Genomic DNA, 26163 nt, shown 5'->3' with positions numbered 1-26163 from the left:
AAGAGGTTTCTGTCTGACAGCAATGATATCAGTAATAATTCTTGTGTAGGATATTAAATCAGTACCCAACAATAATGATATAAATTGGATAAAACTAACTGATTTATAACATAATTATAATTCATTTGTAAGATATGTTATCAATTTTAAACTGTAATAATTAGTATTAATTTGTTCAATTCATATATTAAAAATCCAGTTGTGTTTCAAAATTTGTCCTGAGAATATGAAGGTAAAACCAAAGTCGGAACAGATGCTGCCAAAATCAAAATAATGATCAATACATTAGTCGACAACCAAAATAATCATTATTTGCAGCCCTACTTTGCATGTTGCATGTGATATATCTGATAAATAATTTCCCCCTGGGGATTAATAAAGTAAAAGAAAACAAATAATTAGTAACAAACTCAGACTGACTTTGTAAAAGAAACCACTTTAAGTGCATCAGAAGTGACAGTCAGCTCCCAGAATGTGTACAGACCTAAAGTAACATCACAACAACGAACACGAAGTCATGACATTATTTACTTGAGCATGTACGCACGCCAGACTGTGGCAGAAGCTATATAGGGGGATAACAGGTGGTTTAGTTAGGTGCAGTGGCCCATCCCCCGGAATGTAACACTTCTATGGGGGAGCTTGATTATCTTTTGAAGAATCCATCAGAGAAGCTCCTGGGCTCAGTGATAAGTTCTGGTACTGTTTGAGGAGGGGACCTGGATCAGTGCAGCGCTCTGTGGACTCCTATTGGCTGCTGACTGAGGAGCCGGTACATCACATGACGTAGTCAGAGACACGGACCGGCCCAGCAGAGAGGTTCTGACTCCATCAGACTGTCTGATGCTGTTAGTGACATGAATCATATCTCACAGATACACAGTGATTATGGGCTGATTGTAGAGTCACAATACAGTGGTGTTAGTGTATTTATACTATACATATATTATATATTAAAGTATATATAATATATATTTAACAGACATCAGTTCTGTCTGACCCTGTTGTTTCTCTGTATGTACAAACACACTAAACAACAGAAAAGTGACTTCCTGCTAAATGTGTCAGAAACACTGACAGACAGCAACGAGGAAGGAGGAGCGTCGACTTGGTCTGACTGCTACATGCTGCTGAGCTCAGATGACCAGGACTCAACATGGAGGAATCATGTCTGCTGTGGCTGCTCGGTGAGTAAAACACACTTCATCTGTGTTCCTGTTCGTCTGCACGCTTCCTAAATGTTCATGTCTGGAGTTTCTGACAGCAGCAGTGAGTTACAGAGCCAAGAGACAAGAGAACACACTGATCTCAGACCAGCAGCAGGGAGTTACAGAGCCAAGAGACAAGAGAACACACTGATCTCAGACCAGCAGCAGTGAGTTACAGAGCCAAGAGACAAGAGAACACCCTGATCTCAGACCAGCAGCAGGGAGTTACAGAGCCAAGAGACAAGAGAACACACTGATCTCAGACCAGCAGCAGGGAGTTACAGAGCCAAGAGACAAGAGAACACACTGATCTCAGACCAGCAGCAGGGAGTTACAGAGCCAAGAGACAAGAGAACACCCTGATCTCAGACCAGCAGCAGGGAGTTACAGAGCCAAGAGACAAGAGAACACGCTGATCTCAGACCAGCAGCAGGGAGTTACAGAGCCAAGAGACGAGAGAACACACTGATCTCAGACCAGCAGCACCAACAGATCACAGCTGAGACCAGAAGGGTCTTCACTGATCAATGATCATATTTATTACATATTTATGTTTTATACTTGTTCATGAACTAACCCTGTTTTCTGTGCACTACAACCACACTGCAAAGTAAAATTTCACTGATAATAACTGTGTAATTTGTTTTCTGATTTTTCATGCTAACTTAATATGAAATACATGAAAATCAAAGTTTTTGTTTAGTTTTAAAAATCTCCATGTTCTAGATTGATAACTGTAATTTTACAGAAACTGTTTGTGAACGTTTTCTGACATTTCACTGTTTTTAAACCTCAAACCAACCGGAGTGTCTTTTGTCTGTAGTTGTGACGTCACTTTTCACAGTGTTGCTTTAAAAACAACAGGAGCTGATGATGTTTCTCTGATACGACTGTCCTCCTCTGTGTTTCCTCTCAAACCAACCGGAGTCTTTTGTCTTTAGTTGTGACGTCACTGCTGAGCGGCTGCACACACCAAGGTGAGAACACTTCCTGTGTGACTGATGAAGAGTTATTTAGTCCCTGATAGAACAGTTAGTGTTCAGGACTGTTTATGGAGGGAAACAGTTTGCACATACAATAAAAGAGTGAAGACTGTCTGGATGTCCACAGACTGGACGCTAAAGATAAATGTGCTGCTATAAAAATGTCATTGTGAAAGCAGGACTGCACACGATGCAGCACGATGCAGCAGCTGACAGAGAAAGTGCAGAAACAATATTGACATGTGAGACACATGAAGTCAGATCTGCTGTGTGTTTGACACCTGAACTCTGAGAGTTACATTTAAAACATGAGGAGACTCAGAGCCTGAAACACAGAGGAGATCAGTGCAGGTCAACAAGGTCTACAGAGACTGGAAGAGGAAGAAGAGACACTTCTGTCCAAACTGACCATTATCATCTGTAACCACATCTCTCTGTCTCGTCCTCCAGCCTCTCTGAACATCAGTCCTAACAGAACTCAGATGTTTAAAGGAGAGTTTGTCTCTCTGAGGTGTGAGGAGGACGACAGCTCTGATGGATGGACGGTGACGAGGAACACGACTGAAGAAACCAGGACTCAGTGTAAAGACTGGGGAGAACCAGCTGGTTCTGTCTGTACCATCAGCTACATCAGCACATGGGACAGTGGAGTTTACTGGTGTGAGTCCACAGGCGGAGCAGCCAGTAGCAGCATCACCATCACTGTCACTGGTAAGATGAGGCTGTTGTAACTCCACCAGGTCTGAACACTGAGTCTGTCTTTCACCTTTTCACTTTGGCTGAGCCTGAGAGAGACAAAGACCAGAAGACAGACAGGTGACCTTCAGGAGGCAACAACACTGGGTGGAGCACTGAGTCTGCCTCCTCAACATGTTGTTCATCTGTCAGTCTGAGATTATGTTCAACATGTAGAGATGATAAATCAGGTCCATGTGCCAAATGTTTCTCCAGAGAGATTGTTGTGATGAAGTGTTGCTGAGTACAGGACAGGACAGTGAGACTGGTTGTGTGATGCTACCTGCATCCTGTCATCACCTTCACACTCACAACAGGAACACACACCTGGAATAACATGTTTGTCTGTGTGTTGAGGTGGAGCAGTGATCCTGCAGAGTCCTGTCCACCCTGTGATGGAGGGAGATGATGTCACTCTCACCTGTAAAACACAGACCTCCAACCTCTCAGCTCATTTCTTTAAAAATGGCTCCTTCATCAGGACTGAGCCTACAGGTCACATGACCATCCACCATGTTTCCAGGTCTGATGAAGGATTCTACAAGTGTAACACCATCAGTGATGGAGAGTCTCCACCCAGCTGGATCACTGTCACAGGTCAGGAGGTTCAACTGAAGTCTACAATACAAATGTGAGCAGAGACAGAGACAGCCTGTCTCCAGAGTCACTGTTGGCATCCAATGTTCAACATTTCTATGTTTCATATGTAGCAGATAAAACTTTACATGTCTTTATGTTTTAAAGTAGTTTTGTCTTTAATACCACAGCTGGAAAACCTGGACACCTTGTTAAAGTCTAATATTGAACCATCATTTGATTTCTTCTCCTCTATATAAAGTTTGTGGGTCTCAGGCTGACATAGAACAAGAGGAACAGACCAGACAGGAGCAAGTTCACTTTCTTAGTTTGATCTGGTTTCTCTCTGCAGTGAAATGACTCAATGAATTCATTTGATTTCTGTGTTGTTGATGACAATCTTTTGTTCATTTTAGAGAAACCTGCTTCAACCTCATCTCCTCCTCTTGATGCTTTGATGTTGACTGTTTCAGTTGTTCTACCCAGTCTGCTGGTTGTTGTGATTGTTCTGGTTGTGCAGCGTCTACTGGTGAGACGACTCATCAACAGGAAACCTAAAGGTGAGACACATTCAGACACATTCAGACACATTCAGACACAAAACCAGACTTCAACATAAGTTGTGTGTCATTATTTGTCTCAGCCGTGTGCTGCAGTTCACTTCTGCAGGCTGAGATTTGACCAGAGTGAGAAGAAACAACAGTGTTGACGTTCTGTCAAAGACGTCTCTGTTCTGTGTTACAGAGATGTCTACTGAAGCTAGCATGCTAACTAGCTAGCATAGAGAATGTAACCACCAAAACCAACCAATCAGAGGCAGAGTGAGGCGGGCCTAACCCCAACCCAACAACATAAACGTATAAATGTGAAGAAAGGAAATATTTTGACTCCTTTTTCATCATAAACAGAAAAATCCAACCGTCCACCGTCTGAACTCCAGTTTGTGTCTCTGACTGAACTCAGACCAGTTTAATCTGCTCGTTAACTCGTCGTTAAACTCACTTCATTCAAACTGGACTCAAACTGAGTCAGAGTCACCAGAACAGTTCTGGTTTGTCTCCACAGTCTCCTCTGGTTCAGTCCAAATCAATCCTCAGTTCACAGTAACATGTGAAAATAATCTGTTCATCAGCTAACAGACCTACTTAGCTCCATGGCTAACTGAGCTACATGCTAACAGCAGCTACTCACTGTAGCCAGTGAGAATAGTGAGCAGCAGTTAGCGGTCAACAAAAGTTTTTTAAACTACCTTCAAATTCTGGTAATTTCTCAACAACTACACCTTTAAAATTGTATTTTTCTGCTGATATTCACATTTATATGAACATCTCAGAGCTGCAGTGTGTCACACAAATCATTACATGTTAAAACTGTAACAACTGTTTCAAACATTTGTTCAGATTCAGTTCAGTTTTGGAGCTTTTGATCGTCTTTAGACTTTAAAATGGAAATTTCTGTCTTTTTGGTTCATTTCAGCAGCAGCAGAAGAAGGAGGAGGTGATGACATCAGTGATGACATCAGAGATGACATCAGAGATGACATCAGAGATGACATCACCTACAGTGATGTTAGAATATCACGTCCCCCAGAACAGCCAATCAGACGAAGCGGAGGTAAACGTGGTTTAATTGATTACATGTTGTGTGTGTCTGTTCTTGTTCTTGTGTCTTTGTGAGGACCGCTCTCAGCTCGACACCATGAGGACATTTTGTAATGTGATGTCAGCACATTTATATTTACATAGAATATTTAAGAAAGTGTGTTGATGGAACTAAAACTAAATCAATGTTTGTTACTCCACAGAGGTTCAGACTGTAGCTGGTCTGTTTCAGGTGATGATACTGTGTGTTGTGTTAGCGTGCGCTCTGTCCGTTGGTTTCCTGTGGTGAGTCTGCTAACAGAAGCTAACGTCTCTGTGGTCGTCCTGTTTCCTGTTTCTGATAAAAACACCTCAGCTGAAGTTCGTCCTGCTCATGTTTCACCGCAGGACAAGAAAAAATAACATACATGAAGTATAAACTGTTTATTTAATGTAGATAGTAATGAAGTTAAGATGCTCTTTATCTCTTCCCTGCAGTCACATGTTGTTACTGTTCACATTTACACTCTATGTGACTTCATATTAAATTAATCAAATCAGAGAAATTACATAAAATAATTGAATTATTTTTAAAACTTAAGTTTTAATTATTGATTGAAATAAGAGAAAAATGACTGTATAGTTCAGCTACAATAACAGAACTATTATCAGTTCCAGTTCTTCACAGTTATAATTTGTTTCATCAACACAATTAACTGAACAGAACTTATAAAAACAAATGTTACAAAAAAAGTGTCTTCATGGGTGAGATCCCTCACTGGCTTCCCACCAGCATGAACACAGTTTAATGACATTTGTCTGAATATATAACAAAGACAAAGTGACTGATCCTGACCCAGAAAAAAACCTTTGTCGTGGTCCAGATACTGTGTGGAATGACGGCACCTGTGTGGTCCACTCCATGTTCATGTCAGCCCAAAGTAAACCAGAACGGGCCCAGACCTGGGCCGGGCCGGGCCGGGCTGGGTGTTGTCTTTCAGTACCTTTCAGACTCCGTGCAGACGCTTCACCTCACCACTGTTACTAACACTTGATTCAGTGTTAATCTGAGTGTAGAATTATTGATTTGTTGACTAAATGCAGAATATCACCAGAATGATACATTAAGACAAAACAAGAGATTCAACATAGAAACAACAACAAAGAACAGGACGTGTTTCCTTCCTCACTCTGAGGTTTATAACAATCTCAACTAACTAAATGAACTTGACTTCATATCAAACTGACCTTAAACACACTTTGTTTTTGTGTTTTATTCTTTTAATCTTGCAAATCAAACCACAACACCAACTTCCTCCTGCTGTTTCCAGTAAACTGTGAACTGAAGCTGTTGTTTCTCACTTTAGTGATGGTGGAGTGACCCGTCAGAACAACGTGTTTGTGGCCGTCCAGTTTAAATTTGATCTGTTGTTTTTAACAGCAGAGGTGTTAAATTGAAAAGTGTTGCTGACATTCATGAACTCCATAATCAATCATATTATAACCCTGCATGACAGATAATGTGTGTTCATATTGTTCTTCTGTTGCAGAGAATGATCCAGCTGTGGTTTACTCTGCAGTGAGACCAGCAGAAGACCTCAGTTATGGGCAAGTCGTCTTCAAAGACAAGAAGACAAACAGGACCAGAGGTACAGCTGATCTGGTTTGTCTCTGCCATGAACCAACACGTTGTAATGAAACAGCACTTTCCCAGACAGACGTTATAAATAAAAATGCTGACGAGGATGAGATCCCTCACTGGCTTCCCACCAGTTTAAACACATCTAATTAGCGACTGCTGCTGGAACATCATATCTCATAACATCAGTTGTATTATGGGAGTTTACCTCTGAAACACCTGTGTCCATCCTCAGGGGTCTGTACACCTGGATTCAGGCTGACAGGTAGAGCTTCCTCCCACCTCCAGTTCTGGAGCTGAATGTCCCGTCAGTTCACTCCACTGATGTCTCACACTCATGTTTTACATTTGACCACATGTCAAACTAAGTCACAACATGAAGACACCAGAGAGTTTTAAACCAAATCAGCATTTATGTTCATGTGACGAATCTCAAACATTTCAAGGGTCACCAACTGAAGAAAGGGAATTAAAACTTTTTACTTTATCGATACTTTATTGATGCGAGCGGTGGACATGAAGAGGAGACGGATCAGCAGACGAGGAATATGTTGTTTCTGAACTCTGATGATATTGTAGGTTTTTTCCACTCTGCATATCAAATCACACGACCGACTTCCTCCTGCTGGTTCCAGTGAAGCTGGTGATGTTTCTCTCGACTGATGGTGATGCTTTGTGCCTTGTGGTTAATGTGTCACTTATTTTAGTCGAAGCAAGCAGCTCTGTGGTCATCACAGTTAACTTCCTGTTCCACACAGAGAGAAAACAACCTGCTGCCATTTATCAAATAATACAATACTAATAGAATAACTATAGTCCTTCATGAAAAATTATGAGAGAGATTGATATTGTTCTTGTGTTGCAGTTTTAACACTGGCAGTAAATACAGCAGCAGCTCTGTGTCAGTGGTCGTACATGCCGTCATGTAATGAGGATGTGTTGTTGTGTTGCAGAGAATGATCCAGCTGTGGTTTACTCTGCAGTGAGACCAGCAGAAGACCTCAGTTATGGACAAGTCGTCTTCAAAGACAAGAAGACAAACAGGACCAGAGGTACAGCTGATCTGTATTCATGAACCAGCTTCTGACAGTCCAGCTCCAGTCTTTATGCTAAGCTAAGCTAAGCTAAGCTAAGCTAAGCTTTGATTACTGAGGCTCCATTATTAAAATAGCTGGTGATAAATGAGTGATAGTTGAAAACGTATTGATTGATTCAAGGATGGTGCCCCAAAGTGCCCCAGTGTGAACTTGATCTTATTATTAATCGTAATGAATAATTATCTCTGATTAATTAATAATTATTGATAATTTTTAAAAGTTTAAAAACTCAATTTTATGTTGCATTAACCGCTGTATATTGTGTCCCGTGTGAGGCTACACGAGCAACCTGATGTGGTGAATCAGTAGTTTGAGACTTCCAGTTCATAAGTTGTTGTTTGTCGGTGGAGTTTGAACAGTTTGTTTGTTTGTTCAGGCTTGAAGTCGGAGCCAGAGGTCCTCTACTCGTCACTGAGGTAGGAGCTACCAACCAGTGCTGTACTGTGGCTGCCATGCAAGGTGCTGAACAGCACATCAGGAGCAGTTTGGACACTTCAACATGCCAGAGGAATCGAACCAGCGACCTTCTGATAACAAGACGCTGGTTCTGCCCCTGAGCCACAGCCGCCCTGTCACACCTCAGCACTGTCACCTGCTTCACTTCCTATTGGATTTGTTGTTGAAGCTAAATGAGACTTTTGCAGCATGTTTTTAGAGTTTACAAGTGAAAAAAATAAATGTAAAGATTGAGATGAATTGTTTAATTGTTTGTTCCCAACACTTGTTTCATTCACATGTCTCTGTTGAACAGAGCCTCCACCTGTTTAGTGTCATATCTGACTTGTTATTTAAACTGTATTTATGTTTATTGGACTGTGTTCTTGTTGTGGCAGCTGTGACTTATTATTTCTCTGCAGCATCAATAAACTTTGCTCTCACTTCTTATTTTCCTGGTGTGCTTCTGTCGGTTCAGCTCAGCTGTCAGATGGAAAACTGGGCCTGTTCTGGTTTGGTTGTGGCTAACCGACACACACTCGCTTCAGAGCAGATAAAGAACAAACTAAACCGCAACCGCAGACTATAAAGAGCCCGAGCATCGTTCACAGTCTCTCACACAGTCTGAGTTTGAAGGGTTTTGATTGTTCAGTCGGTGAACCACTGAGAAGATTCAGGCTGTAAAGTTTCTGCATCATTATGTAGTAAATAACTGGGTCGGCTGGCTTCATTCAGAGAGAAGCTTCAAGTTGTTTCAACAGTCAGATGAACATGAGATCACAGAAACACTCAGACTTCAAGAGAAGTGGATCTCAGGTCAAGATGAAGCTGCACTGCTGATTTATTTCAGTCGTCTGACTCAGAGAATAAAAGTCTTTCTGTCAGTTGCTCAAAACTACAGTGGACAATATGAGCAGATATACAGAATGTTGTTCTATGAGACCAAACATGTCGAGTGTTACAACTCTGACTCGTTATTTCACCTGGAGATGTGACGAGATGGAAAGAAGGAAACTGTTTTAGAGAAATGAGACGTCCTTTCATCCAAACTGCCATCTGATGACTGCAGCCTAGATAAAGACGGATCAACATCAGGTCAACACAGTCACTTCCTTCATCTCTGTAATCTTTGTCTCCACCCTCCAGCTTGTGATCCGACGGTGCTGCCACCTGCTGGTGTTCTGTCTGTCCTGCATCTCCACTGTCCTCACAGTCTTTATGGACTCAGGTCCACAGGTCGCACTGAGTCTCGGCCTCACAGAGACCTGTGGTTCTGGTTCCTTCTGCATGAGCAGGTTTGAACTTCTGAAGTTCATGTTTCAGAGCACGTGATGACAGAATTATGATCTTTATTATTTCAACACGTTTCCTTTTTTAGGAAATACACTAAATACACTGACTGAGATAAGAGTCTCATACAACTAGTGGCAGAAACAGACAGTTTTCACAGCAGAGGCACAGAAACTGATATCATCTTGTTTTTGTCCTGATGTGTCAAGTCGCTGTGGATCTGGTAGTGTTTCTTACTCGCTCACACATTTACTTATACAGGCAGTGATTGTCATGTAGAATTACACCATGAAGACCTGCATAAGCTTTTTAATGTTTCCTAAACTGATTTTAAAAATGATCTGAAACAGTTGTGACGGTGGCGACTTTTATCAAACCAACCCACAAAGTTTCACTCTCATGTTGATTCTCAAACTGATTTACAGACGTCATGTACAAATCACATTATAATATCACAGAACACACTCACACAAAACAAACTAACAGAAGCCTTGATTTACAGATTCATCCATGTCGTGTTGAAATGTTATTTAATGCAAACAGATACAAACAGTGACACTGCAGTAACTTGTGGATCGCGGTTGGCATCTTTGCAGATCACACTCTGGGGGATCGACCTCACCATCACTGTCACTATCTGAGTGGGAAAGTCGACCATCTGTTGTTAAAGACAGAGAAGTTAAAATTGGCAGCAGATTTTAAGATGATTAACCTTTTTTTCTCACTGATATGGCTTCATAAAGTGACTGCACATCGGCTGCTGAAGGCAGAATCCTGTGAGTACTTCAGCTGAATGTATAAGGCAGGTGGTGTTTTGTACCTGAACCTCCGTCTCATCACTGTCATTCTGCGTCTCCCTCTCAGCATCACTTTCCTTATGGACGAACATTTCAAGGACCTTCCTTTGCAATACTTTGTACATTATCATTTGGCAGCCATCTTGTTTGTACTGAATGCGAGACTCGTGCAGTTGAACCTCAGAACATGCCAGGATGAATGCACGGTAAACAAATTTGAATTTCCTTTCAGTAAAGTGGAGCAGACTGACCAACACTATCGAGCTAAACCAGCACTGAACTTTGACTCTACATTCAGTGGCCTTCTACAACACTGGGGCTTATTGACACTAAACATTTTATTTTAAATGACACTGACAGTGAAACTGTTTATAGCTTGTGACGTTCATACTGCTAAGTTAACTTAGTAAACTTTACCATATCTGTCTCAACTCCAGCCATAACATACATACATTAAGACAAGAAACATTTCAAACACAGTGAATAAACTTAATTCTGCTAACTCACCTGCGACTCCTCTCTGTCCTCCAACCACAACAACCTCTTCTTCTGTATTTGTGCTGGTGGTTGACATTCATGTTGAGTGTGTTACTGTCACCATCTGGTTGAGGTGCGCTGTTGAAACGTGTCCATATGGAAACATCTGTGTCCAAAAATGGTTCTGCGTAAAAGTTACTGGCAAACCGGTGCTGGGGGGGAAGTACGAACCCTAGCCACCATTTTGTTTTGCTCTTCCAGACACACACACACCCACATATATACACACACCTGTATATAGTACATGTTGGTAAGTTTGTGTGTTTTCATCTTTAAAGAAAAGAATCTTCATGCTGTTTATTTAATAGTGTACAAGAGTGAATGTTGACCTCTGTGACTCTGACAAGAGCTCCAACTATTACAGCTGTTGTGGTAATATTGGTTGTAGTTATTAAGTAATTAAGTTATTAAGCTAATTATTAACTTAAGGTGCTCCAGTGTGAATTTGATCTCACTAGTTATCACAATTAATCATTATTCCTGATCACCATTAATTATTTTTGATAGCCGAACCCAAAACTCCCTATTAATGTTGCACAACCAGGAGTTTTCAGTCTTGTCTTCAGACTCTGGTAAATGTCTTTACCAGAGTCTGTTTCCATCTGTTCAGCCGCTCTCAGGAGCAGCGAGCTCTGTCGTTGGTTTTCAGTTCACAGTTCAAAGAATGATGGTGGCGTCTCGTCTTCAGGCTTCTTCTTCTTGATTTCAGGTGTGGAGGCCACACACCTCTCCAAGTGAGGTCATCTCAACCTCAGCACCGCTTATCCACACCTCTTAGATCTCTCATGAAAACCAATCCACTTATTTGTGAAAAACAGAGGGAAAGAGAAAAGAAAGAAAAGGAGGAGCTACAATCCCTCTACTCCTAACACCTGTGTGTACGGCCATGTGTCGGGTCTCTTATGTCTACATTTATTATTTAATTATTTACCACATTCAGCGCAAAGACATTTTTATCTTTAACAACAATCACAACAACTCTGTAATGTCTATCCTGTGTGAGTCCTGATGTGGGAGATAACATGTTGCTGTCGGGTAAATCTTTTACCACATTCACCACAACTATACGGTTTCTCTCCTGTGTGAATCCTCGTGTGTCTGATAAGATTTTGCCGTTGACTGAATCTTTTACCACATTCACTACAACTATACGGTTTCTCTCCTGTGTGAATCTTTGTGTGTCTGATAAGATCCTGCTGTAGAGTGAATCTTTGACCACATTCTGGACAACTAAATGGTTTCTCTCCTGTGTGAATCCTTCTGTGTCTCTTAAGGACGTTATGGTAGTCAAATCTTTGACCACATTCACCACAACTAAATGGTTTCTCTCCTGTGTGAATCTTTGTGTGGGTGATAAGATGTTGCTGTTGGGTAAATCTTTTACCACATTCACGACAACTAAATGGTTTCTCTCCTGTGTGACTCCTCGTGTGTCTGACAAGATCTTGCTGTGTGCTGAATTTTTTACCACATTCACTACAACTATGTGGTTTTTCTCCTGTGTGACTCTTTGTGTGTCTGTTAAGATGGCACTGGAAGTTGAATCTTTTACCACATTCACAACAACTAAATGGTTTCTTTCCTTTCTGAATCCTCATACAAATGTTCAATTTTGAGTTTTTGCTCGATCTTTCACCACAGTCAGAGGAAGTAAACTGTACCTTGCCAGTGCCATATCCTACAGCACTTACAGGGAGTTCAATGTTTTTATGAGAGTTTAAACTTGACTGAGGTTCTTTGGTCTCACTCCAGACATCATCATTGTCTTCAGTGTGACGTTCAGGAGAGTCTTCAGCTTCAGGTTCAGGAGAGTCTTCAGCCTCAGGTTCAGGAGAGTCTTCAGCCTCAGGTTCAGGAGAGTCTTCAGGTTCAGGTTCAGGAGAGTCTTCAGGTTCAGGTTCAGGTTCAGGAGAGTCTTCAGGTTCAGGAGAGTCTTCAGGTTCAGGAGAGTCTTCAGGTTCAGGAGAGTCTTCAGGTTCTGGAGAGTCTCCTGTCCTGTCTTCAGTCTCTGATTGTAAATGTCTATCTGAAACTGGGCTCCTGGCTGGTTCTGGTCCACCACAGTCCTGTCTGTCAGAGTCTGTTTCCATGTGTTCAGTTTGTCTTTGATGAAGCTGTGAGGACTGAGGTTTCTCTTCATCATCATCTTCACGCTTCACAGGAACAAGAGTGAATGTGAACTCAGTGATATCAGCTTCCTCCTGATTGGTCCACACTTCCTCCTGTTCATCTTTAATGTGTGGGGGTTCTGGGTCCTGCTGGTCCAGACTGGAGCTCCACTCCTGCTGCTCGGGAGAAACCTTTATCTGAGCAAACAACAGCTGCTGGACATCTGCAGGACACAGGAGACAAAAACACAAATATTAGGCTGACAGAAAAAAGTTCAAATCATTCATTGTTCCAATGAGCATCATGAGAAATGTAAAATCTTGATGAATTCAAACAGTGTGAAAGTGTAATATTGTGTTGGAAATTAAATTCTGAAGATTCTACATTTGTCTTGAGAAAAGAGGAAAAAAAGAACAACAATACAATCACATGTTAAATGTTGATTTAAAATTTTTACTTATGGTTTTCTGCACCCACAATTTGATGCTTCATGCTCCTTGATAACCTTCAATTTGAAATTTCTTGCGCCCACAATAAAGCATTTATGCTGCATTCAGACAAAATTTCAAGTAAATATTCATGCTGCATCACTTACGCTTGTTTGATTGCAGGGTTGTTAACTCTTAATCGCATCTACTTGCGAATCGTTAATAGAAATAACCTTGAACACGTGGCACCCAGCCAGAGTCTGCAGCTTCCAGCGCTATAGTGGAGCTGTTAAGCTCAGTAATCTTGCTTTTTATGAAAAAAGCATGAAACTTTCAGGGTTTGTCCTGGTGACCTAAGCTTTAAAGGAATATTCTGGTCTAAGTTTAGTCCATGTTCTAACACACGTGACACCAAGTTGGACCCCCCCCCCCCCCGAGAGATAAAGTTTGCAGGGCGCTAGCTCACGTAGCTTTAGCATCCTCAGCAATGACCGTATGACAACAATACACTTCAGTTAATGGATCCAATTATAAACCGCCACCCAAAAGCCACAAATAATGCTCAGAACAGCACCAAACTTCAGCAACAGTACAAATACAGTCTCAGCACATAGTCCAGGGCATCTAACCTCTGCTAGCTTAGCCGGATTTATATTGTAAAGCGGAGATTTTTTTTCATCATAAACACTCGATGAGTTCAAGTTTTTTGCCAGTGACAGACGCTGTTTATCGGGCAGAAATGTGACGAGGAGTCAGTAGGACGGGCGGGAGGAAGGACGCTTCTCCATGTGCAGCTGCAGTAATTCTAAGTGTTGCCAAAGACAGTTACAGTTACTATGTTACCTTCGTTTGGTTCTGTAACGTTGCTTTGTGGGACATTCCTCTGTATTAAGTTGATGGAGGGATCTGTGCAGTTAACAGACCATCAGCTAGACACGCCCTCCACAATACTGCACCTCTGATACTATCAGACAAGTATCATATACATGAGTTATTGAAATGTTACATGAAAAAAATGTTTAATCAAAAAGAAAAAAAAAATTGACATTTGTATCTAAAATCGTGATACAAACCGAATCATGAGTTTGGTGTATCGTTACAGCCCTATGAAATAACAACACCATAATGCCACCTGGTAAAAAGTCTGAATTCATGCTACCTGAGGCTGGAAATTAGCCTCCAGGAGGGACAGTAGAGACTGTTGAGTCCTGATTTTCACTGAGACTTGGCTGAACTCAACCGTCTCGACACCATTTACATGGAGGGGCTAACATCATTCTGGGCGGTCAGGAGCTGCACTCTCAGGGGTAAAACTCAGGCTGCTGGAGTCAATATACATAAATAACTACTGGTACAAATCCCACAATAGTCTCTAGTCACTGCGTCCTACACTAAATCCCTGACTGTTACATGTGGCCCTCTCTACATACCCAGGGAATGTACTGTGATGTGATCATGGCAGTACACATTTCCCCAGTGGAGACACTGAGGAGGTGTTGAACACTCAGTACTGCTCCATCAGTGAGCTACAGTCCACACATCCTCCACAGCAGCTCACTCACACTCGTCTCTACATAGATGACTGGCTGCAGCTCCAGCTGCTCTGAGATCTGTAACGCCTCAGACCAGGAGGTCCTGCAGAAAGTGGTGAGACCCGGCCAGTCAATACGTGACCGCCTGGGTCAAACACCTGACCTCAGGTCAGTTCATGATGTCACTGAGTGAATGACATGTGAGCGATTGTGTCTGTAAACAGAAGTGAATCTAAAAACAGTCTGTAAAGTTGAAACCACAGTTTGTTTTTGTGACTGGAAGGTGACACAAGTGCAAAGTACCTGGATGTGTTGATCTCACCTATAGGGAGACATTTCAGGGTGGACTTTGAGTTAATGGGTCACGTGACCCGGAAGCTACTGACTAAAAACACTGAATATACATGTAAACAAGTTATATCTAAACTGACAATATATCTAAAGTTACATCTAAACTAATCTAATCTATTGATAAAAATGCTGATTTCCCAGTAAAACAGTAATTGAAAGTAAAAAAAAAAGCACTAAAGTCCAATATAAAGAGATGTGTCTCACTCAACCAGAATCTGGACACAGTTCGGCTCTGGTTCTGAGTCAATGGGTCACATGACCCGGAAGCTACTGAACAAAGATGCAGATGTGTGTCGGTGCCGACAGTGAAGAAGGAGGAGAACGAACCTGCTCTGTGTAACCGAAGCTGAGGCGTTAAAGCAGAGTCCAGTAGGTTCCGGTGTCGCTGGTTCTGCTCTGTGGACCGACACAGTTCCTCCTCGTACTCTGCTATCGTCCTTTCAAACAGCGCACATATCTCCTCAGCAGCCGCAGTCAGTCGCTGCTTCACCAACGATCTCAGAATCTGGACTTTACACATTTTCACACAGTCACGCTGTTTACAGCTAGCATGCTAAGCTAACGTGTGTATACTTGTATGTGGCGGGAGATGATTCTGAGAGCAAACAGCACAAAGTCCATCACACACGTTCATCCAGACTGTCACTACGTCACTACCGTGGACGGGTCATCTCTAATCGATCATCAATAATCAGAAGAAAACCGATCTGAGCGGCGCAGCGCAGCGCGAGCCTCTGACGGTTTGCTACGGCAACTCCACTGGGACAAACCTCGCGACTGCGAGTCAACCGAACCTCCTTTGATTTCATTCTAACGTGTGAACATGTCGTTATTTTAACACAAAGAAAGGAATATCTTCATGTCAAATGTTTGCCGAATGAACAAGAAGGCTCGAATAGTTTAGAAAGTGACGTGGACAGAGTTTCACAGAGTTTATAAAGTGTCTGTTAACTCAGCAACTCACTAAATTGAGACATTTTTTAAGGGAGTCTGGGGACTTTCTCTAAGGAGTGGCCTACTTAAGTTACATAATGAGTGTGTCTGAAATGAAGAGCACAGCTCCTTCTAATTCAACCACTAGATTAATTTATAGAGCACTGTGCAGATACTGTGCAGTAATGAGTATAAACACACTGACAGGTAATCTGAAGCAGCAGCACTCACCTGTCTGAATAGAAGAGTCAGTGTTGACCAGAATTTACAGTCTGCAGAGCCTTAATGTTGGGATGTGTTGATTCAGTGTGTCTGTTGGAACATTTCACATGTTCTACATCCATGTTGTTGGATGTGTAGTTGAAAATATAAGTGTAACTATTGGTAATAATAGTTTTTCTCCAGCACATCCTCTTCCTGTCGTCCTCACAGCTCTCAGCTGTTTGAAGGACAGTTTGTCTCATACAGTAACACGTCGCTGCACAGCCCCAGTTCACCACATTAATGACTGGAAATGTGAAAAGGATTTAAAAACTATAGTACACACACACACACACACACACACACACACACACACACACACACACACACACTCCTTCAGCCTCTCAGTCAGCATGTCATTGTTGTTGCGTCACCAAACAAACCAGGACTTCAGGAACTGTAGTTTTCTCGGGACAGCTCTGCTGAGAGAAGCGCCTCTGATCACGTCTTTGAGACTCACCCTGCAGCATCTGGACAGATGTGTCCTCCATGCTGCTGCTGAAATGACAGCAACATCAGTTTACCAGCCAGCGAAAGTGTCCTTCCTGTCTGTGGACGACTCGGTGCCTCTGTGTTTTTCTCTACAGCAGCTTCCAGACTGTTTGAAAGACAAGAGGAGGCTCGAGATGATCCTGCAGACAAACCACACATCACTGACGCTGAGAGGAAACAAGCTCCTGCTCTGATTTTATTTTATTTAGCTTCAAAATCATCTGACATAAAAACAAACATGAACAAAAACAAGGCTCACTCCAGAATCAGAACAACCTTCAGCTTTCATCTGAACCAACTACATGTTGATTTCTTCATACGATCTATTTCTCCACGTCAGAGTTACAGACTTCACTAAACCCGACACAGTTCATCCTGAATCACTGCTCGGACATCACAGGTGAGAAGAGTTGACAGAAAGGCAGCAGCTCCACAGGAAGAGTTCTGGTGGGAACGCCACAGAGACGAGCCAATCAGAGGTGGAGGAGGGCGGGTCTCACGAGAAGAAGCAGCAGGATCCACAAGAACAGAACCGAGAAGGTGAGCAGCTCCACAGGAAGAGTTCTGGCTCCTACGAAGGAAACGTGACTGAAGAAGAAGGAGAACACGTTGGATCAACTCAGAGGTGATGCTCTGTGGTGACAGCAGCCATGACATCATCGAACTCATCAGCCAATCCCTGCTCAGCCTGGGTGGGAGGAGCCATCTCCATGGAGACGGGCAGGTCATTTCCTGCAGAAGGAGAGAGTGACATCATTTATCAACAGCTGATTGATTGATTGATTGATTGATTGATTGATTGATTGATTGATTGATTGATTGATTGGGGCATGACCGCTAACTGCTGCTCACTATTCTCACTGGCTACAGTGAGTAGCTGCTGTTAGCATGTAGCTCAGTTAGCCATGGAGCTAAGTAGGTCTGTTAGCTGATGGACAGATTATTTTCACATGTTACTGTGAACTGAGGATTGATTTGGACTGAACCAGAGGAGACTGTGGAGACAAACCAGAACTGTTCTGGTGACTGTGACTCAGTTTGAGTCCAGTTTGAATGAAGTGAGTTTAACGACGAGTTAACGAGCAGATTAAACTGGTCTGAGTTCAGTCAGAGACACAAACTGGAGTTCAGACGGTGGACGGTTGGATTTTTCTGTTTATGATGAAAAAGGAGTCAAAATATTTCCTTTCTTCACATTTATAAGTTTATGTTGTTGGGTTGGGGTTAGGCCCGCCTCACTCTGCCTCTGATTGGTTGGTTTTGGTGGTTACATTCTCTATGCTAGCTAGTTAGCATGCTAGCTTCAGTAGACATCTCTGTAACACAGAACAGAGACGTCTTTGACAGAACGTCAACACTGTTGTTTCTTCTCACTCTGGTCAAATCTCAGCCTGCAGAAGTGAACTGCAGCACACGGCTGAGACAAATAATGACACACAACTTATGTTGAAGTCTGTTTTTGTGTCTGAATGTGTCTGAATGTGTCTGAATGTGTCTCACCTTTAGGTTTCCTGATGTGTCGTTTCACCAGTAGAACCAGAAGAGCCGGTACAACCAGAAAAACCACAACACCCAGCAGAATGGCCAGAACAACAGTCAACATCGCAGGTTCAGGACAAGGAGAAGATGGTGGAGCAGGTTTCTCAAAAATGAACAAAGATTCTCATCAACAACACAGAAATCAAATGAATTCATTGAGTCATTTCACTGCAGAGAGAAACCAGATCAAACTAAGAAAGTGAACTTGCTCCTGTCTGGTCTGTTCCTCTTGTTCTATGTCAGCCTGAGACCCACAAACTTTATATAGAGGAGAAGAAATCAAATGATGGTTCAATATTAGACTTTAACAAGGTGTCCAGGTTTTCCAGCTGTGGTATTAAAGAAAAAACTACTTTAAAACATAAAGACATGTAAAGTTTTATCTGCTACATATGAAACATAGAAATGTTGAACATTGGATGCCAACAGTGACTCTGGAGACAGGCTGTCTCTGTCTCTGCTGACATTTGTATTGTAGACTTCAGTTGAACCTCCTGACCTGTGACAGTGATCCAGCTGGGTGGAGACTCTCCATCACTGCTGGTGTTACACTTGTAGAATCCTTCATCAGACCTGGAAACATGGTGGATGGTCATGTGACCTGTAGGCTCAGTCCTGAAGACGGAGTCATCTTTATAGAAACCAGCTGAGAGGATGGAGGTCTGTGTTGTACAGGTGAGAGTGACATCATCTCCCTCCATCACAGGGTGGACAGGACTCTGCAGGATCACTGCTCCACCTCAACACACAGACAAACATGTTATTCCAGGTGTGTGTTCCTGTTGTGAGTGTGAAGGTGATGACAGGATGCAGGTAGCATCACACAACCAGTCTCACTGTCCTGTCCTGTACTCAGCAACACTTCATCACAACAATCTCTCTGGAGAAACATTTGGCACATGGACCTGATTTATCATCTCTACATGTTGAACATAATCTCAGACTGACAGATGAACAACATGTTGAGGAGGCAGACTCAGTGCTCCACCCAGTGTTGTTGCCTCCTGAAGGTCACCTGTCTGTCTTCTGGTCTTTGTCTCTCTCAGGCTCAGCCAAAGTGAAAAGGTGAAAGACAGACTCAGTGTTCAGACCTGGTGGAGTTACAACAGCCTCATCTTACCAGTGACAGTGATGGTGATGCTGCTACTGGCTGCTCCGCCTGTGGACTCACACCAGTAAACTCCACTGTCCCATTTCCTCATGGAGCTGATGGTGCAGGAAGAACCATCTTTTCTTCCCCAGCCAGCTTCACACTGTCTCCTGGTTCCTCTAGTCGTGTTCCTCGTCACCGTCCATCCATCAGAGCTGTCGTCCTCCTCACACCTCAGAGAGACGGACTCATATTCAAACATCTGAGTTCTGTTAGGACTGATGTTCAGAGAGGCTGGAGGACGAGACAGAGAGATGTGGTTACAGATGATAATGGTCAGTTTGGACAGAAGTGTCTCTTCTTCCTCTTCCAGTCTCTGTAGACCTTGTTGACCTGCACTGATCTCCTCTGTGTTTCAGGCTCTGAGTCTCCTCATGTTTTAAATGTAACTCTCAGAGTTCAGGTGTCAAACACACAGCAGATCTGACTTCATGTGTCTCACATGTCAATATTGTTTCTGCACTTTCTCTGTCAGCTGCTGCATCGTGCTGCATCGTGTGCAGTCCTGCTTTCACAATGACATTTTTATAGCAGCACATTTATCTTTAGCGTCCAGTCTGTGGACATCCAGACAGTCTTCACTCTTTTATTGTATGTGCAAACTGTTTCCCTCCATAAACAGTCCTGAACACTAACTGTTCTATCAGGGACTAAATAACTCTTCATCAGTCACACAGGAAGTGTTCTCACCTTGGTGTGTGCAGCCGCTCAGCAGTGACGTCACAACTAAAGACAAAAGACACTCCGGTTGGTTTGAGAGGAAACACAGAGGAGGACAGTCGTATCAGAGAAACATCATCAGCTCCTGTTGTTTTTAAAGCAACACTGTGAAAAGTGACGTCATAACTAAAGAGAAAAGACTCCGGTTGGTTTGAATTTTAAAAAGGGTGAAATGTCAGAAAACGTTCACAAACAGTTTCTGTAAAATTACAGTTATCAATCTAGAACATGGAGATTTTTAAAACTAAACAAAAACTTTGATTTTCATGTATGTCATATTAAGTTAGTATGAAAAATCAGAAAACAAATTACACAGTTATTATCAGTGAAATTTTACTTTACAGTGTGGTTGTAGTGCACAGAAAACAGGGTTAGTTCATGAACAAGTATAAAACATAAATAGGTAATAAATATGATCATTGATCAGTGAAGACCCTTCTGGTCTCAGCTGTGATCTGTTGGTGCTGCTGGTCTGAGATCAGTGTGTTCTCTTGTCTCTTGGCTCTGTAACTCCCTGCTGCTGGTCTGAGATCAGTGTGTTCTCTCGTCTCTTGGCTCTGTAACTCACTGCTGCTGGTCTGAGATCAGTGTGTTCTCTTGTCTCTTGGCTCTGTAACTCCCTGCTGCTGGTCTGAGATCAGTGTGTTCTCTCGTCTCTTGGCTCTGTAACTCCCTGCTGCTGTCAGAAACTCCAGACATGAACATTTAGGAAGCGTGCAGACGAACAGGAACACAGATGAAGTGTGTTTTACTCACCGAGCAGCCACAGCAGACATGATTCCTCCATGTTGAGTCCTGGTCATCTGAGCTCAGCAGCATGTAGCAGTCAGACCAAGTCGACGCTCCTCCTTCCTCGTTGCTGTCTGTCAGTGTTTCTGACACACATTTAGCAGGAAGTCACTTTTCTGTTGTTTAGTGTGTTTGTACATACAGAGAAACAACAGGGTCACACAGAACTGATGTCTGTTAAATATATATTATATATACTTTAATATATAATATATTATAGTATAAATACACTAACACCACTGTATTGTGACTCTACAATCAGCCCATAATCACTGTGTATCTGTGAGATATGATTCATGTCACTAACAGCATCAGACAGTCTGATGGAGTCAGAACCTCTCTGCTGGGCCGGTCCGTGTCTCTGACTACGTCATGTGATGTACCGGCTCCTCAGTCAGCAGCCAATAGGAGTCCACAGAGCGCTGCACTGATCCAGGTCCCCTCCAGCCGGTCCACAGGGAGAAGTCTGGGTCAGACGGTACCAGAGGGATCACTGAGCCCAGGAGCTGCTCTGATGGACTTTTATCTGACTTCTGTCAATCAGTTAGTTTTCATCTTCACTGAATGTTGATATGAAGAATAATTTAATTGTTAATGTCATGTTGCTGTAATGGTGAGCAGCCGACATGTTGTTATCAGGTCCAGTGTGTATTTATCTCCAGACAGTTAATGGAGGAAACAGAGACCAGAGCCAGTTTCACAGTGAGTCCAGCAGGGGGCCCTGTTCACTGTGAATGACTTGCATGGTGACACAGTGTTCAGGTGTGTATGATCAATGCGCCTCTACTAGTCCTGGTTAACTGTGTGTTAACACACTCAGGTGTTCTGACGCTCAGCTGAACAGTGTTGTGTTCTGATTACTTTGGACCTGTTCGGACCTGTACACTGGGCTGTGACCCTGTCAGTTCTTCTGCAGCTGTTTGCTTGTTGATTCACTGCAGCATAATTTCAGAGAATTTAACTGCGTTGTGTTTTCTGTGCAGTGGTCTGCTGGGGAGGTAGCAACATGGTCAGGGACAGGAAGAGACTGAACAAACTGGTCAGGAGGGCCGGCTCTGTCCTGGGCTGTCAGCTGCAGTAGTGCTGAGATCCAAAAGTGGCTGAAGGTATGTCGATCGCTGCTCAGCGCCATATACCGATCCCAGACCAGCAAACAGATTCTAGGAGTGGTATGCTGCTGTTATGCTGCTGTTATTCCACTGACATGTGACGCTATGTGCTGCTTGAGACTGTTATGGCAGTGAGAGACTGTTGGATGAGTACTTCCCCCTGATGAATATGCAAATATAATCCCACTGGGCTGGTGTGACGACAAGTACTGCCATAAATGTATGCTTTTTTTTTGTTGTTGTTGTCAATGCTAACTTGAGGGAGAGCTTCTGCCTCAGGTGGAGGAGTTTAAGTATCTTGGGGTCTTGTTCACGAGTGAGGGAAGGATGGAGCGTGAGACTGACAGGCGGATCGGTGCGGCGGCCGCAGTAATGCGGTCGTTGTACCGGTCTGTCGTGGTGAAGAGAGAGCTGAGTTGAAAGGCGAAGCTCTCGATTTACCGGTCAGTCTACGTTCCTACCCTCACCTATGGTCATGAACTTTGGGTCATGACCGAAAGAATAAGATCCCGGATACAAGCGGCTGAAATGAGTTTCCTCCGCAGGGTGGCAGGGCGCTCCCTTAGAGATAGGGTGAGGAGCTCTGTCACCCGGGAGGAGCTCGGAGTAGAGCCACTGCTCCTTCACATCGAGAGGAGCCAGCTGAGGTGGCTCGGGCATCTGTTTCGGATGCCCCCTGGATGAATCCATGTTCCTGGCATGTCCCACTGGGAGGAGACCCCGAGGAAGACACTGCAGTCAAGCCACCCTCCACTCCGAAATCCAAATTTTGAAATTCCACATCAGAACTTGCTGAAATTTTCTGAGTGCAACTCTGAGGTTGAGTTCTATCAGTCTGAAGTGAAATGAGTCTGTGGAAACTGTCAGTTTCCTCTTAATGTGGATCTGAATTTGAGGGAAATATTGAAAATATTTGACTATTAAGTGGGCTTTTATTTTGAAATTCTTCATCAGAAACTCCAGCTATTGTGTTCATTTTCATGTTGGACTAATTGTACAAACAGATGAAATGTCATGACACACATCTTCTACGGCTTCAGTGTGATAAGAATAAGGATGGTAATATGAATTAAATCATAAATAAATAATCAATGAATTAATTCCTTAAATGCTCAATTAAGTAATTAACTAATCGTTTAAATAATTCAGAGCTGGAGGAGGTTTCCAGGGTGAGGGAAGTCTGGGTGTCCCTGCTCAGACAGCTGCCCCGACGACCCGGTTGGATAAGCGGATGAAAATGGATGGATGGCTAACTCAACACATTACCATAAGTAAAGGAATATATGTATGTTATGTTATTGGGATGTAAGCATATAGACAGTAATTACACATGGAACTGTTGCAATATGATAGTAAAGTGATAGGTCTAAGTTTCTGCCTGTAAACTAGAGCTAGCCTTAGCTAATATGTATAATATCAGCCCAGCCACTGTAGCCAGTCTGACTAATCGATAGCAGAAACTTTGAGCCAACAAACAAAACAAAACTTAGTGACAGGTTTTAATTATCAGGAGAACACAATAATACATTAGCCATGTTAGCTAAGGCTAGCTCTTTCATTAGCTTTAAGTAGTTTATAGGCAGAAATTTAGACATGTGTTAAGTTAGCATTGTCATTAAAGACCAAAAAAAAGCATACATTTACGGCAGTACTTGTCTTCACACCAGCCCAGTGGCATTATATTTGCATATTCATCAGGGGGCGGCACCCCTCCAACAGTCTCTCAGTGCCATAACAGTCTCAAGCAGCACATACCGTCACATGTCAGTGGAATAACAGCAGCATAACAGCAGCATACCACTCCTAGAATCTGTTTGCCTGTCTGGGATCGGTATACGCCGCTGAGCAGCAATCGACATACCCTCAGCCACTTTTGGATCTCGGCGTCACTCGTCAGCTGGACTCCAAAGAGAAGTTTAAGGAGGATGTGAGCTAAGCTGACATCAGTCATGAGCTCCATTCATACGCAGCGATGCTGCGCCAATTCACCGTCTCCGCTTCTGTGTGAATCTCTCAGAGCGGAGAGGGGGGAAATTTCACTCCGGCACTGATCCACCTCTAGGTAGTATCAGAGGCACATTATTGGTGAATAGAACCGGTGTGAACGATAAGCAGGCTGCGCGTATTGAGGGAGTGTTGAAATGTCCCACAAAGCAACGTTACAGGACTCTTCGTCACATTTCTGCCCAAAAAACTTTAACTCACTGAGTGTTTGTGTTGTTGTGTTGTTCAGTTCTCCAGACGAAGTAACTTTGTCACTTTCCAGGATGTTTGGTGGGTTCCGCAGGTTTAGATTGACAGGTGAACACCTGGAAACACCTTGAAAACACACCGACATCATCATCATGATGTTTACCGTCACGCCTCTTTAGGAGCCGCAGCACCGGCGTTCTGTCTGAATCACACGGCAGTTCGTCTTTATGCCGGAGCTGCTTCGGTCTGTGTGAATCACCATCGGTGGAGATTTGCCGAACCACTGCTGCAGAGATAATGCATAATTCTGCGATAATTCTCCTGTGTGAGGTGTATGGACACCACCTCACCTCCTGCACCAGACTGTGGAAGCCTTCAGCAGCAGACTCTGACACCACTGTGTAAGAAGGGTTAGTTAGTTAGTGCCATCACAAATTAATCCCCACAGCCATCAGACTGTTTAACTCAAGCTCCACCTGATCAGTCACTTTACACTCACTTGTTTGTTTTTTGTAAATATCTTATTTTTTTTATATTTAACTTGTGTATTTCTCTGAGTCTTTTACGTGTACTTGAGCTTTTGTAACAAGTGAACTTCCCTGTTGTGGGATAAATAAAGTTAAATCTAATACAAATCTAATGGGCTCACTGAGAAACACAAACAGGATAAAGGACTGAATCTCTCAGACAAAATGTTTTCACTGTGTTCACTCTGACTGCTGCTCCCTGAAGGCTTGACTCCTCCCTGTTAGTCTGAACTCTGAGATCTGCCCACTAGTGTTGATACGTCATCAACATTTACACCGACTGTTCACTCTGAAGAGCTTCAGTCAGCAGCAGCAGAGAGGCAGGATATCAACTCTCACTCAGTCATCATGGCTTCCCACCTCCTCTTCCTCTTGTTCCTTCTGTCTGAAGCAGCTTCAGGTAAAGACGAGCTTGTGTACATGTGTTCGTGAGATAAAAGATGTAGATGTTTAGTTAAATGCAGGTATTTGAATGTCAAGATTTGATTTTGAAGGTTTAAAAATGTGAAATAGTTAAAATTTAACAAAATGATTTTTTAACAAATGATATTCCAATGGTTTTCTGATATAACAGTGATTAATAAACGATGATTGAATTAGTGGTGAATTCTACCTCGTCAGTTAGACTGTTTGAAGCAACTGCGTAGTTTAGAAAAGGAGGGAGGGACTAAGGAGGAAACGAGGGAGAGAGAGAAAGAGGTGTGTCCTGCAGAGGGCAGCAGACTGAGTCATGTTTCTGTTTGTTTCATGTGTTGGGCACTTGCATTACACGAAGCACAATTAAGTTTATCTTCATGCAACAATAAAAGGGAAATTTAGGTTACATTTGGCTATAAATAATATTGATGATTATATGGGATAATTATTAATTATGAGAAATAATATGATCCAGTTTACATCAGATCACCGCGGGGCACCACCCTTGAGGAAGGTAAAGGTAGCAACTTTACTAAGTCAGTCTCATAAAAAGGTAACACACTGTACAAATGTATTATAACAGTTAGTAACGGTTGAAGGATTTGGAGCTCTTGACAGTGTAGAGGTTGGCAACATTCACTCTGGTACAATATTAAATAGACAGCAGGAATGTTCAAAAGTCTTTCATTTAACACAAAGATGTTGAATAGGAGGAGGGAAGGAAACAGTTTGCATT

The 26163-nt window shown here is 42.7% G+C and overlaps 4 protein-coding genes across 7 annotated transcripts in view; 2 read left to right on the top strand and 2 right to left on the bottom strand.

Annotated features, from left to right (window-relative positions):
• The first annotated feature begins 719 nt into the window (after window positions 1-719).
• The window catches only part of LOC119026714 (low affinity immunoglobulin gamma Fc region receptor III-like), a 71087-nt gene continuing 45643 nt past the window's right edge, over window positions 720-26163 (top strand). For 2 of the 4 annotated variants that reach the window (XM_037111216.1, XM_037111218.1), the window contains exons 1-9: window positions 720-848; window positions 1041-1187; window positions 2150-2185; window positions 2642-2902; window positions 3284-3523; window positions 3919-4062; window positions 4979-5116; window positions 6633-6731; window positions 7675-7773. In XM_037111216.1, coding sequence (XP_036967111.1) covers window positions 1157-1187; window positions 2150-2185; window positions 2642-2902; window positions 3284-3523; window positions 3919-4062; window positions 4979-5116; window positions 6633-6731; window positions 7675-7773 — 1048 coding nt within the window. In that variant the 5' untranslated portion in view covers window positions 720-848; window positions 1041-1156. Of the gene's footprint in view, window positions 849-1040; window positions 1188-2149; window positions 2186-2641; window positions 2903-3283; window positions 3524-3918; window positions 4063-4978; window positions 5117-6632; window positions 6732-7674; window positions 7774-8194; window positions 8704-26163 lie in introns of those variants that run through there. The other 2 variants (XM_037111217.1, XM_037111219.1) reach the window with 2 other exon arrangements.
• Window positions 11160-16073, bottom strand: LOC119026705 (zinc finger protein 260-like). Its single transcript, XM_037111200.1, has 2 exons — window positions 15625-16073; window positions 11160-13209 (listed from the first exon to the last, which is right to left on the bottom strand). The coding sequence occupies exons 1-2, from the start codon at window positions 15815-15817 to the stop codon at window positions 11867-11869; spliced, it is 1536 nt and encodes a 511-aa protein (XP_036967095.1). The 5' UTR covers window positions 15818-16073; the 3' UTR covers window positions 11160-11866.
• On the bottom strand, window positions 18487-21665 carry LOC119026736 (Fc receptor-like protein 5). The gene is made up of 5 exons (XM_037111266.1): window positions 21489-21665; window positions 21149-21297; window positions 20363-20398; window positions 19643-19906; window positions 18487-19261 (listed from the first exon to the last, which is right to left on the bottom strand). Exons 2-5 carry the CDS (start codon window positions 21177-21179, stop codon window positions 18909-18911), a joined length of 684 nt encoding a protein of 227 aa, XP_036967161.1. The 5' UTR covers window positions 21180-21297; window positions 21489-21665; the 3' UTR covers window positions 18487-18908.
• The window catches only part of LOC119026739 (hepatitis A virus cellular receptor 2 homolog), an 8141-nt gene continuing 7259 nt past the window's right edge, over window positions 25282-26163 (top strand). Inside the window, exon 1 of the mRNA XM_037111270.1 lies at window positions 25282-25410. Coding sequence (XP_036967165.1) covers window positions 25359-25410 — 52 coding nt within the window. The 5' untranslated portion in view covers window positions 25282-25358. The remainder of the gene's footprint in view (window positions 25411-26163) is intronic.

This window comes from Acanthopagrus latus, chromosome 10 (assembly GCF_904848185.1).
Source record: "Acanthopagrus latus isolate v.2019 chromosome 10, fAcaLat1.1, whole genome shotgun sequence".
Taxonomy (NCBI): Eukaryota; Metazoa; Chordata; class Actinopteri; order Spariformes; family Sparidae; genus Acanthopagrus; species Acanthopagrus latus.
Note: the sequence above shows the minus strand (reverse complement) of the source record. Positions and strands in the feature narration are given on the sequence as shown.

What these genes read in the sequence shown, in the direction of transcription:
- LOC119026705 (XM_037111200.1), bottom strand. Translation starts at nt 15,817, where the DNA reads ATGTGTAAAGTCCAGATTCTGAGATCGTTGGTGAAGCAGCGACTGACT. An exon ending in GCTTCGGTTACACAGAGCAG is followed by an intron (nt 13,210 to 15,624) that starts GTTCGTTCTCCT and finishes TGTGTCCTGCAG; the next exon opens with ATGTCCAGCAGCTGTTGTTT.
- LOC119026736 (XM_037111266.1), bottom strand. Translation starts at nt 21,179, where the DNA reads ATGGAGGAATCATGTCTGCTGTGGCTGCTCG. An exon ending in ATGTCTGCTGTGGCTGCTCG is followed by an intron (nt 20,399 to 21,148) that starts GTGAGTAAAACA and finishes TTTTGTCTTTAG; the next exon opens with TTGTGACGTCACTGCTGAGC. An exon ending in CATCACCATCACTGTCACTG is followed by an intron (nt 19,262 to 19,642) that starts GTAAGATGAGGC and finishes CTGTGTGTTGAG; the next exon opens with GTGGAGCAGTGATCCTGCAG.